General features: G+C 38.0%; 1 protein-coding gene across 2 annotated transcripts in view; it reads left to right on the top strand.

Annotated features, from left to right (window-relative positions):
• LOC127934765 (insulin-like growth factor 1 receptor) overlaps window positions 1-12,280 on the top strand; it is a 78,999-nt gene that overhangs the window by 41,801 nt on the left and 24,918 nt on the right. For both annotated transcript variants that reach the window (XM_052532349.1, XM_052532348.1), the window contains exon 3: window positions 10,636-10,945. In XM_052532349.1, the coding sequence (XP_052388309.1) occupies window positions 10,636-10,945 (310 nt within the window). The remainder of the gene's footprint in view (window positions 1-10,635; window positions 10,946-12,280) is intronic.

The following is a 12,280-nucleotide window of genomic DNA, read 5'->3' as shown; positions in this document are numbered from 1 at the left end:
CTTTTTATTCTGATTTAAATTAAAAAAATATATATATATATAGTATTATTTTCTTCCGATCTTCAGGTGAAATCTGACCTGGACACTCTTCCGAGAGATGTGCCAAAGTTGTCATTCATATATCAGAGATATCTGTTTGACATTTATACACTCATAAGCACTTATAAATATAATCTCTACCTTAATTGTTGATATTGTAGTGTCTTTGACATGAAAACGGATAACATTTCAGCTAATCAAAGATTTTTTAAATGGTGTGTTAGTTGGCAAAATAAGATCGCTGTGTCTGCTTTCGTGTGAAATTGGGCCTGTGGCGTCTTAGCTCTGGGTTTGAACCCATGGTTCTGAGTCCTACTTACCAATAAAGACAGAATCTCATCAGTCCATTTCACATGAAAGCACGGAAAAACAAAGCTCTGAAAGGAAGAGGGGAGGTCGAGCTTGCTCAGCTCACTAAAGCCAGCTGCTGCCTCTAAGGGTGATTGTACCGCAGGTCTTGTCCCTCTCCCGAGAACAAAAACGGGCCACACACACAACCTTTCTGCTCCTCTCCCAAAATAAATAAAGAAGCAGAGGAGTCTGTATATATACGTGTGTGTGTGGTGCCAGATGATGAATAAGTAGCCACCAGTCGCCCTCATCAAGACGGGGACGCTAGCCAGAGCAGCAGCAGAAGAGGCACGCACACTGTCCCACTGTTAAATATAAATCTTTAGCAAATCCATTTTTTATAGTGTACATTATACATCACTTGTACTATTTGAATATGTAAATGTATTTTTCTTTTTCTCATTGAATGATATGTTTTACATTTATTTAGACAAATAAAGCAAAAACTGTATAAATAGTATGAGTTTTAATCATATCAGCCAGTTATCCATTACTGGCCATGAAATAATTATCAGCTGATCAGAATTTTAATATTGGCGCGTCTGTATCATACAATTAAAACTGAATTGTGACTATCATTTCTAGAATTAATAAAAAGTGAACTGAAATGTAGAGCAGATTTATAAGTAGCATTAAAATCCAACAACAGTAATATAATCATAAAAATAATAATCTGGCCATTGGTTTCTTACCGTTTAAACCGATATCTTCCTTTTTGATTCACACTCTTTTTCATATTCCGCCATGCTTTTGCACATTACATGGTCTCTGACATTCACAAACCGTTTGCTATTTGAAGATTTGCTATCCACCATCTGTCAGATTAGCAGGTTGCTAATGACCTTGTTAGTTTTTAGGGTAAAGCTGCTTGATCATTCAGTGTAGGTTCAAGGACGGGCTACTATATGACATCCGCTTTAAATGGCAGGCCAAATATTTATGCGCTCAACGCTGGATTACTGTCTCCTTCAAGTAAACAAAACATGTAGATGTGGCATTATGACTCCAGATGTTGTGCTAGAGAAATGTGTGTGTGTGTGTGTGTTCACAATGCTAAGATGAAGAGTGTGCAGGCGGTATTGAAGCTGCTCTGCAAAGCAACTGATGACTGTCCGCAGAAACAGGGTTTGACAGAAGCGATCCGTTGAACTCAAAGACTCCTGATCGAGCCTGAGATCAGACGAGACTCACTCTGCACAGGAGGGAGTGTGTGTGTTTTTTAAATGAATAGTTCATTTATTTTAAGGGAATAATGACATTTCTGTCATTTATTTACCTATTTGTCATTCCAAACCTGTACGACATCCTTTTTTTGTAGAACACAAAAGCAAAATTTTAGCAGAATGTTCACGCTGCTCTTTTCCATGTAGTGAAAGTGAATAGCAACCTAATGTAACATGTACATGTTTAATGTTCTCAGGTGACTCTGAATTTAGTGCCTTAATATTTGTGAGGACCCCGTTGTTTATTATTAAAAATATATGTGTGTTTTTTTCAGTAAAGTAGGTGTGTGTGTGTATTCTTGTATGAGTGTGTTGTATGTGAAGTGAGTCTGTGGGGTATTTTCTAACCCCCCATCAGCCCGGCAGTGAGCAGGTGCAGAGCTGCCAGGAAACCCAACGCACTTAATGAAGAAAATCTGGGAAGTCGAGTATTTTTAGTAAACTCTTGCACTGAGAGGAAACACCTCCAAAAGCAGTGGAAAACCAAAATAAAACTGGTCTCCTCCCCCTCCTTCTGAATCAGCCAGACTGTGGTGGCCCATGTCTGTTCGATTTTCGAGAACTGCCTGGTTTGTAGGAGCCTAGCGTGACGCTGGCACTGAACACAGTCTGGCTGTTTATATAAAACTACACCGACTAGAGCCGTACTTAACTTTTTCTTTGAATCATTTACTTTTTAAACAATTTTATCTAGAATTTATTTATTTTAGATGTAACATAACTTACTTTTAATCATTTTATTTAAACTTTTCACTTTCATTGTTTTGTCTACAATAATTTTTTAGGCAATTTTGTGATGATTCATTTCATCCCATATATGGAGTTCCTTCCTTCCTGCCAAATGTTTGTATTTTTTTCTTCACTGCATCATACTGCCCAAAGTAATGGTAACTAGAAATCTTTTCACACTTTTTCTCACACACAGTATTGCACCTTCTTTTTTATTTATAGGTAAAGAAGCGTATATTTGTGTAAGCTAGATAACAGGAGAGAGAGTGATGGGATTGCCATGCATACTTCAGTACAGATGTTTTAATGACTTGCACATTTATTTGCTCACAAACCCAGGGATATTAGAGAGTTGGACAGATATTTGGTTGTTATTTGGTTTCTTTCTTTCCGCTTGTTTTGTTTCCTGCACAAGAATCATAGAAACAGATGGCTTCAGAGGCAGGCGTGCGTCTATTAGTTTTACCCACCTGGGTCATGAGCCTTGTGGGATTGAGTGGAGGAAACATCCACCTCTCTGTGTGTACTGTTGTGGTCATGTTGAGTGTCTAGAATGATCTCAAGTGGGATTGTGTTTCCGGATAAGGATGTGGCTTTATGGAGCCAGGGGTCTGACCGCAGGTCTGCTTAGGGTCCTGTGAAAGTGGGAGCAAGGCTAACAGTCTGCGCCTGTCAGTGGTAACCAGAGAGTGTTTGAGCGCACATGCTTATACACACGTAAAGCGCTTGTGGGTGCTTATCATACTCAACGATAGACTGGACATTGCTGTCGCATTTAAATAAATAAAAATTGGAACAAATTTACTTTGGTACTACTATTCAGTTAAGTTACTTTTGGTTTAAGTAAAATAACAAAAGTACAAAAGGAAAAAACCGAACAAAAGTAAAACAATATTTGGCTGCTTTGTTAAAGTTGAAAATGGTTTCCACATCTTTGTTTTAAATATTAATTATAATGTTTTTAATTATAATAGTAATTATTCATTATAATTAAGGCATAATATATTTGTCAAAGTTAAAAATATAATTTTATTAATATTTTGTTTGTAAAATATTAATTGTAATTATTAGTTATAGTTAATTAGTTATAATTGGTTATAATTAATATGGAATTAACATTTGTTGTGGAAATTAGTCACTTAAAAAAAAAGAAAAAAAGCTGGAACTGGAAAAAATGCATATGTAATTACCATGCTTGGCACCACCTCCCTCTCCCCAAAACAGACAGGACTTGTTTACCACTTTTCTACTTCAGTCCATGACATGCCAATCATTGTGGACCTCCCCCTCTTGTCTCCAATTGGTCCATCTGTTCACCTCCAAGTCCCGCCTCTTCAGGACTTACTATTAAAACAGAATGAGGTAGTACGCTGTTCTAACGGTACAATCAGACATCAGGCATCAGTCATGACTATTGAAGATATTATTATTAGTTAAAATGCTAACAAAAATTATGCATATAGGTTAATGAAAGACAACGGAATATGTTGTATTATATTCAGGGAATTACAGTTTTTTTGTTTTGTTTTTACAGTTCAGTTTTTTTTTTGCTGGAAACAAATCCTTTTTCAGTCAGATGATTTTAGGCATCATGTCAGTGCTTTCATCATTTACTCACCCTCATGTTGTTCTAAGTTCAGAATAAATGAAACATGGAAACAAAAATTAAAACCTTTTTCAATCTGTCCGCTAAGATCTATGTAATAAACTTTTTTCATTTTTTATTATTATTTTTTTTTTTTGTTAAGATAATCTATATGAATGAGGGAGAGTAAATAAAGCACCAAAATTAGTCCATTATCTTTTATTATTTATAATCTGTATCTGGATATTTAAATTAATGGCTTCAGACTAGACACTCATATTGTGTTTAAACATCCTTGTACTGGTTAACATCCATCTGCAACTTGATTATGATTATGCAACTTGAAGATGATTAGAAAATTACTGTTAATGATACAAAGCACATCCATTTAAGCAACAAAATTTTTTTTTATTGCAACGTGTGATATGCACGCTCCCAGACACGTTCGTTGCTTCAGTAAGGGCTTCCGTCTGTGTTAAGGTTCTCTCCCTCAGTGGATTTGTTTTGCACCATAGAGGGGACATTCGGTAGTCTGCCTGCTCTGGGGCCTCTCGCTGGGTCACATTATCCCAAATCTAAGATTACAAACATCTCTCAGCCATGCGTGTCTGTGTGCACGCAGAGTCTGAAGCAGCAGCAGCGAGGTCTGGCTCCAAATGCATGATGACATGATGAGTTCAGCTTCAGCGCAGCATTGGAGTGTTATGGTATTCAAGACGGGTTTGTCTTTTTTTCCCCCTCCACATGCGCATGTGCTAGAGCAGCATGACGCATAAGGGTTTTTATTTATTTATTTTTTTTCAGCTCCAGAGAACGCTATTGAAGCTACGTTGTGAGCCAAGCAGCACATGACGCATTAATGAAAAACAAATGCCTGGCATTGTTGAAACGAAACAATAAATGGTGTCTGCACCAATGAAGCAATCATATAATTTAAGCAAAATACCTCTCGCATTTTCGTTTTTCCATCACTGTCCTGAAATGTGTTTTTGTGGCTGGTGCCGAGCCCAAGAGGATTAACATTCTGCTCTGAGATTACCCCTTTTGAACATTCTAGTTATTCTTCACATAGCCCACTGAGTTAAGACCCCTAAGACAGAATGGCATCCAAGTGTGTCAGTGGGTTCGCCCGGGGATAATAACACTGTTTTTACTGCATTCCTCTTAAACGATTGCGTCAATCCAGAAGATATTGTATTTAACCTTTGATATAATGAGCACCTATGTCAATTCAGTTGCCGCTTCTGCGTCTGTGTGCTGTTCTTCTCATCTCGGCTGTGTCTATGTGGTCTGAGCCGTCGGCTTTCACAGACAGGGAGGAGAAGGGAGGGCTGGTCAGCTCACTGCAGAGCTGGTCAGCAAGCGTTGCGTCCCTCATGACTGCTCCAAAGAGCAGACAGGGTCAGTCATATCAGGACTGTCACGCCACAAGCCCCTGCGCAAGTTTGTCGCGTCACTAAGCAAGCCAGATAATATGTAACCTTCACGTTAAGCAGGTTGTTTCTCTGCTGTTAAACATCTGCATTTGTGTTCCGATCCCCTGTGGACTTCCTTGTTAGGTAGCGCAACGTTCTCGTGAAGTAGAGGAAACCCACCATGCATGGCATAGCTAGGTGTGGATACCAACAATGCTCTGATTGTGATGGTGTATTTTTGTTTTTCTCCTCGTTCGTTCTTCAGTCAACCCTAACTGTCTTCCTTTCCAGCCGAAGGCATGCATGTCTAAAATATTTCCTCATTGAGGAATTGCAGTGGAGCTTTTTTTTGTGTGTGTGTGTGTGGGATGGAAAAGCAGTTTGCCTTGGGTGCCCCCTTTTGGTGGCATTCCAAATAATGAATAACTTCCTGCTTCCACTTATTAGGACCTTGTTTGTAAAAGGATTAGAGAGCACTAGCAAGCCAGGAATGCTTATGTTTAGGCCTTTTAGCTCGAGCTTAATTCAATTCTCAGGTAGTTAGAGGACGGTGAGATATTTAAGGAGACGTGAGTAAGATGGTTAGGGTTGGAATTAGAGTTGGAAAGTGTGCTGCTATTAATAGGCCGTAAAAGGGCCATGTGGCTATTTAAGGAAATGCAGTTCTCATTTACAGCTCCAAGCCATGCCGGTTTTAAATATGACGTGTATGATACAATATTCCTAACTTATAATTTAGATATATGATTCTGATTTGAAAGGTGATTGGTTTTGCACAACAGGCGATAAAGTTCTGTATAAATCATTGCTGGATTTATTGCTTATCACTTTGTTTGTATTTCTGTATCCCATATATGTACTACATTACATTATCAATTCCTGGTTCATTTCTAGTTTGAATGCCTTTTTTTTTCATTCAGTAAAAATAATTTCAAGAATTGTTTGATCGTAAATCAGTCGTCATGACTTGTTGTTGTTTCCGGTAAACACTGGTGTGCACTTGATATGATTTAGTTGGACTTTCATATGGATGCACACAAAGTTTTTTAGACTGTTACGGCTTAATCTTAAAATCACAATGAAATGTAGCATCATATCTTTTCTTCCGTATATTGACATATATTACAATGTAATGGATTATCGGAAAAATAATAGGGTGGGTAGGGTGGGTTCCATCTATTAGGTGTTGGTTGAATTTTGAGATGTTGTTATTACACTCAAAATAAATGCAAACTTGCTGTTGATTGTAGAGGAGCGGGATTTATGCGGACTAAAAAAATTTAACATACATGGATGCACCTTTTAAAATAAGATCTATAGCATGCTTTGTACATGCATGTATCTGCCGAATTTAAATAGATTTTAATCACAATTTTACAAAAGGTTTTGGTCACATTTGCAACCGTTCTGGTTGCAATCTGGAGCTCTGCATTACCCTAAATATCCCTGTCCACCCTGGAATCTCATTGGTCCAAATTTATGCCTCTCATCTGAACATCAAATATCTTTTTGCTGTCTGTGATTGTGTCACGCTTTGCAGCAGTTACTAAACGCATTGCTTGTCGCCAGAAACTTGAGATATGGATTAAGTAAATTTATATATTTTTTTTATTGCTCTGCATGCGCCCTTAGTTGGTTATGGAAGTTATTCACAATTGTTTGTTGTTTTTCCCTCACTAAACTTAAACTAAGGAATGTTCTAGTCAATTCTGCAGGGTGGCTTATGATGTGGCAGAATGTGCAGAAGAATGCAAAGCATCTCAACTGGCAGGAGTGGGAAAAATGTCTCCACCCAAGCCAGTTAAGTCCCTGCTGATGTTTGTTCCACCGTGGAGAGTCAAGAGTGTGTCAAATCACGTCCCGGTGCTGTGGGATCACCTCAGTGAACCCTTTTTCATTTGGAAACCGATAGGCAACTAAGCAAACATACTTAGTGTGATGGGAGTGATGACAGATGCAGTAAGATAAGCATGTCTCTGAGCTCCTTTTGTTGAAGTAAAAATGCAGTGGTGAGAGTGATGAAGGTCAGGTTGTACAGAGAGCCGCATCTTAAGATATGGTCACATTTGGAGTGATGTGACGTGTACCCAAGTATGGAGTCCCATACTTGGAATTTGTGCTCTGCATTTAACCCATCCAAGTACACACACACAGCAGTGAGTGCCCGGGGAGATGTTGGGGGTTCGGTGCCTTGCTCAAGGGTATTGAGGATTTAAGAGAGCACTGTACATTCACTCTGTACACACACACATTCAACCAAATGGCTTCCCTAACTCATTCGTGTTTCATTTTTACTGTGGGATTGTGACATAAGTGCAAGACACATGTGGAAGTCTTAGAGGGAACACTGGCTGTACCTAAAGGAGGAAATCCTACTCATATCAACTAAATGGGCCATATTCATTAAAAAAATAAACAGAATGGTTGTGTTTCCCCTGTTATGTTGTACTGCATGATGTGAGCTCATAAATAAAAAGGGAAAATCCCATGTACTGTAGATGTTTCTTTGGCTATGCCCCATGAGCCTGCTGGGCAGAGTGCCAGGATTCTGTTGCCGGGCGACCAGGAGTTCCGTGCCATGTGGCTAAGTTGCCTCTTCATGTTGAGCTGATGGTGCCGGCTTCCTAGTTAGCGCTTGGAGTGCCACCTCGGGCGGCAACCCACCCAGGCAGAACTTTCAACAGTATCTGCACATATGCTTTTCCTATAGACCTGCTGTCAGATTCCTGGAGCACAGCTCCTATTTCATGAGGCAAGCATCACTATGACTATTTCTCTTCAATTGGGTTAAACAAATCCTTAATTAATTATTAAAGTAAAAAAAAACAAAAAACATAGGCCATTCTAGTGATTTGTGCATATTGAGGAGAATTTTTATTTGTATTATTTTTTTTTTTATATTCTTTGCATCCTGCCTGCATATAATAATGCCTAATAAAGAAGTGTTTAGAAGTGCTTTGCGTATGGGGTAACTGCTATATTTCTGCTTTTCCATAAGCTGCTCATATTTTCATTGAGTGAATTTGCGTTTTCATTCATCCCGTCTGCTACATTTGTTCAGACCAATACGAAAAAGGTATATAGAATTAAATATTAATTAATGTATTTAAATAAACATAATAATTTGCCATTTTGACTCATTCTTATATCTTAAAGAATGGCTTTTATGTAATTTCACGGTTGATGCTACCATAGACACAGGCATTAAGTTCTATTCTCATATCATAATTTAAAACTTTTTGAAACAGTTTCTACTTCTGATTCCAATAAAATTGGAATATTGACATATTATAATATATAACATTAAAATATTCTACTTTTTTTTCTTTTCTTTTTTTAACAGGTACCTAACAAAAGTGTTGTTACTTTTGAAAACAACCAGACCATTTGGAATTATTTTTCTCCTGGCAGAATAATATAATTGGCAAAACAATTCTACTTGAAAATAATAAAGACTTAATGCTCTCTCGATTTCAGCTAGTAAGCAGCCATCCGGAACACCAATTGTATCTTGGCTGTAGATCTGAGTCAAACTATCAGCTCTCCTCTTGTGCTTTTCTCATGCGTCTCATGTTACTGACAGGGCTTGTCTCCCTTTGCTCACTCAATGGAAGTGATTCCATTGGAATGCTTATTGATCCTACCACATATGTCAACAGTGTACTAGGATCCCTTGACTCTTCATAGCAAACAAGTGTGTTCAATATGGCCTGTTGTTGCAAGCTTAATTTGAAACGCGCTCCTATTTTTTCATGCTTTTTTGCACTGCATAAAAGTGACTTTCTCATGCTTTTAACAGAAGCTGGTCTCTTGTGGAAATTCATATGGAACATTTGGGGTTACATCATGATGTCAGTAACCTTTCCACAATGGAACTGATTTGTTTGTCAAGAGCTGATTACAGAGAGCCTTCCAACAGACCCATTTGTTTGTATGAAACTATAGTTCAAAGTCATTGTACAATGAACATGTTAATACTAGATGTAGACAAAACAATTGCAAGGATTTCAGTGAAAAGAAAAAATGTTTATTCCATGCACCATACCTCTAAATATCAATCAATCTGCTCTGTTTCCCAGGTATGATGCATTGCTGTTTGTTTACAGTGTTACAATGTTACAGTGGAAAGAATTATAAAGCTGTAGTAACAAGTAGATTTACATTTTAGACACAATATTGTTAGTTCCTTTGTCCATTTTTGCCCCACCAAAATAGTTCAAAACAAAGTCAAAGAATCAACCATTGCATCTCCAAGCAACACACAGAAGTGGTGTTTCATTCCTAAATGAATCAGTGTTTTAAAAGAATTGCCTGAGTGAGTGTACTCACTCATGAAGCCTTGTTTAACCGATCTGTTTCATTCCAGATTTAAGTGTTTGAGTTATTTGAGTTATTCAAAGACTCACTCATTAAGACAATATGAATCAGTTGAGTGAATAATTCAATGATTTGCTAAAAAGACACTTGTCACCACCTACTCGTTTGACAATGTTATTATACGGAAAGAGTCACTTAATTTCGCCATTGCACAGACTTGACAGTTTGTCTGAAATGTACAAACACAGACTAGAGGAGAGATACAAACAGTGAAAAATCCTGTTGGACTGTATATCAGCACTCTTGGACCATTAGATCTGAGGACTGTTGTGTAACTGTTAGCTAGTGATTCTCATCATGACACAATCAAGCTCAGTTAAAGCCCACCACCAGATGGACCATGGCTTCTTGTTGGGCCCGGCCTGACTAGATGCTTCCCAAGCTAATAGTCCAAACTGCGGTCCATCTGCTAGCTAGACTTTTTGGCTTAGTTTCACGCTCTATTCTTCCTCTCCCCTCCGCCCTGCACTCTAAATTCCCTCAACAGCCTCTAACAGTAAGAATATTTAGCTGTAGTGAGTCCAGAGCTGCAGTTTACTAACACGGCTGACACACAGCAGCTCCAGGCCCTGCACAAACACCCGCATCCTGCACAAAAACAGTGCATCTTGACTTCACACAGGGTTTCTTCCTCTTCTGTGCCCCTCTTCATAGACGTCCTCAGACATTTTTATTTGACAGTCAACTGATCCTAAAACTAGCTACCATCTTACACCAGAACACACACAGATACACACACAGGAGCAGTCTTTATAATAGCATTCAGATGCAACTGTTTTAAGCCTCAGGAAAATAAACATGATTCTCCATAAAACATGTTCAGGTGATTTACAGTGTTACCTTGTATGTTAAAACTCATTCTTCTTTTGAAGCAGAAACTGACATTCGTCTCTATATTTATCTTTTTCTTTTCCAGTGTGTCCAAAGAAGTGCGAGAAAAGGGCGTGCACAAATAAGTCTCACCCCAAGTGCTGTCACCCCCAGTGTCTGGGCAGCTGCACTGAACCAGACAATGATAAGGCATGTGCCGCCTGCCAGCATTACTTTCACGAGGACCGCTGCGTTGAGGCCTGCCCGCCGGGCACGTTCAAGTTTGAAGGTTGGCGCTGCATCACCATGGACATGTGTGCCCGTGTTCACCTACCTAGTGAGGTCGACTTTGTCATCCACAATGGGGAGTGTATGCCGGACTGCCCACCCGGATTCACCCGAAATGACACTCAGAGGTATGTCTCCAGAGTGCCTCATTAAACACCAGTGTCAAGAGTGTTATTGAATTTATGCTTTTGCAGTATTGTATATGTTATTGCTAACTCAAACTAACACTATTAAAAATATTTTTCCTTAACTGAAATGAAGCTGAAATTATACTTAAATATTAGATTAAAGATTTCAACTTAATCATAAACGAAAATTAGAAATGCTTATTTTGAATTTGGCATTTAACTGAAATAAAATAAGTTTAAGTATTAAAATTACTAAAAGTAAAACTTAAATCAATATGTAACTTGTATTAATAGCAAATAGAAATATAAAAAAGTGACAAAAGCACATAATAAAATTACTAAAAATGTAAAAAATGTAAATTGGTAATTCAAAACATTACATAATATTTATAATAAATTATTTAAAAAAATACTAAAACAAGGGATTGTTTACACATACAAAAAAAAATATATTTGTATACTAAATAAATATTTATTTTTCATTTTGTAATACAGATGTTATTGTGGAAATAAATGTATTACCAAATAGTTTAGCAAATTTTTTTTTAAATATATGTTATAAAATAAAGAACCACTGGTTCATTTCGAGTCAGAAGTGGCTTGTGGTTCAGTGAGTCAGACAGTTAAAGGTATAGTTCACCCAAAAATGAAAATTTGATGTTTATCTGCTTACCCCCAGGGCATCCAAGATGTAGGTGACTTTGTTTCTTCATAGAACACCGTTGCAGTCTGTCATTCTTATAATATATGTGGATTGGAATTTAAGCTAAAAAATACACAAACAAAACCAAATTAAACCCTGCAGCTTGTGATGGTACATTGATGTGTAAAGACACAAAACAGTGGTCCGTGCAAGAAACTGAACAGTATTTACTCTGATTCACGTAATGTCTGACCTGTTCTCCTGAGCGCGTCCTGTTGTGCGCGTTCTCAGCAGCAGGCTTCCTCTTCTTTTTGCTTCACAGACTTATAAGTGAATAACCACCACCTATCTCTCAAGTGGACCATTGCCACTCCTAATTGAGATTGTAGATAGAGTGGCAATGGTCCACTTGAGAGATAGGTGGCGGTAATGCACTTATAAGTCTGTGATCCACCATAAAGCAAGAATAAGAAGACTCCTCATGCGCCTGCTGCTGAGAATGCGCACAACAGGACACGCCCAGGAGAGTTCCAACAGGTCAGACATTGCGTGAATCAGAGGTAAAAACACCATATAATTACTGTTCAGTTTCTTGCACAGACTGATCGGTGGGTGTCTTTACACATCAATGTATCGTCACAAGCCACAGGGTTTTGTTTGTGTATTTTTTTTATATGTTTTAGCTGTGATTC

This window comes from Carassius gibelio, chromosome A18 (genome assembly GCF_023724105.1).
Source record: "Carassius gibelio isolate Cgi1373 ecotype wild population from Czech Republic chromosome A18, carGib1.2-hapl.c, whole genome shotgun sequence".
Lineage (NCBI taxonomy): Eukaryota > Metazoa > Chordata > Actinopteri > Cypriniformes > Cyprinidae > Carassius > Carassius gibelio.
Note: the sequence above shows the minus strand (reverse complement) of the source record. Positions and strands in the feature narration are given on the sequence as shown.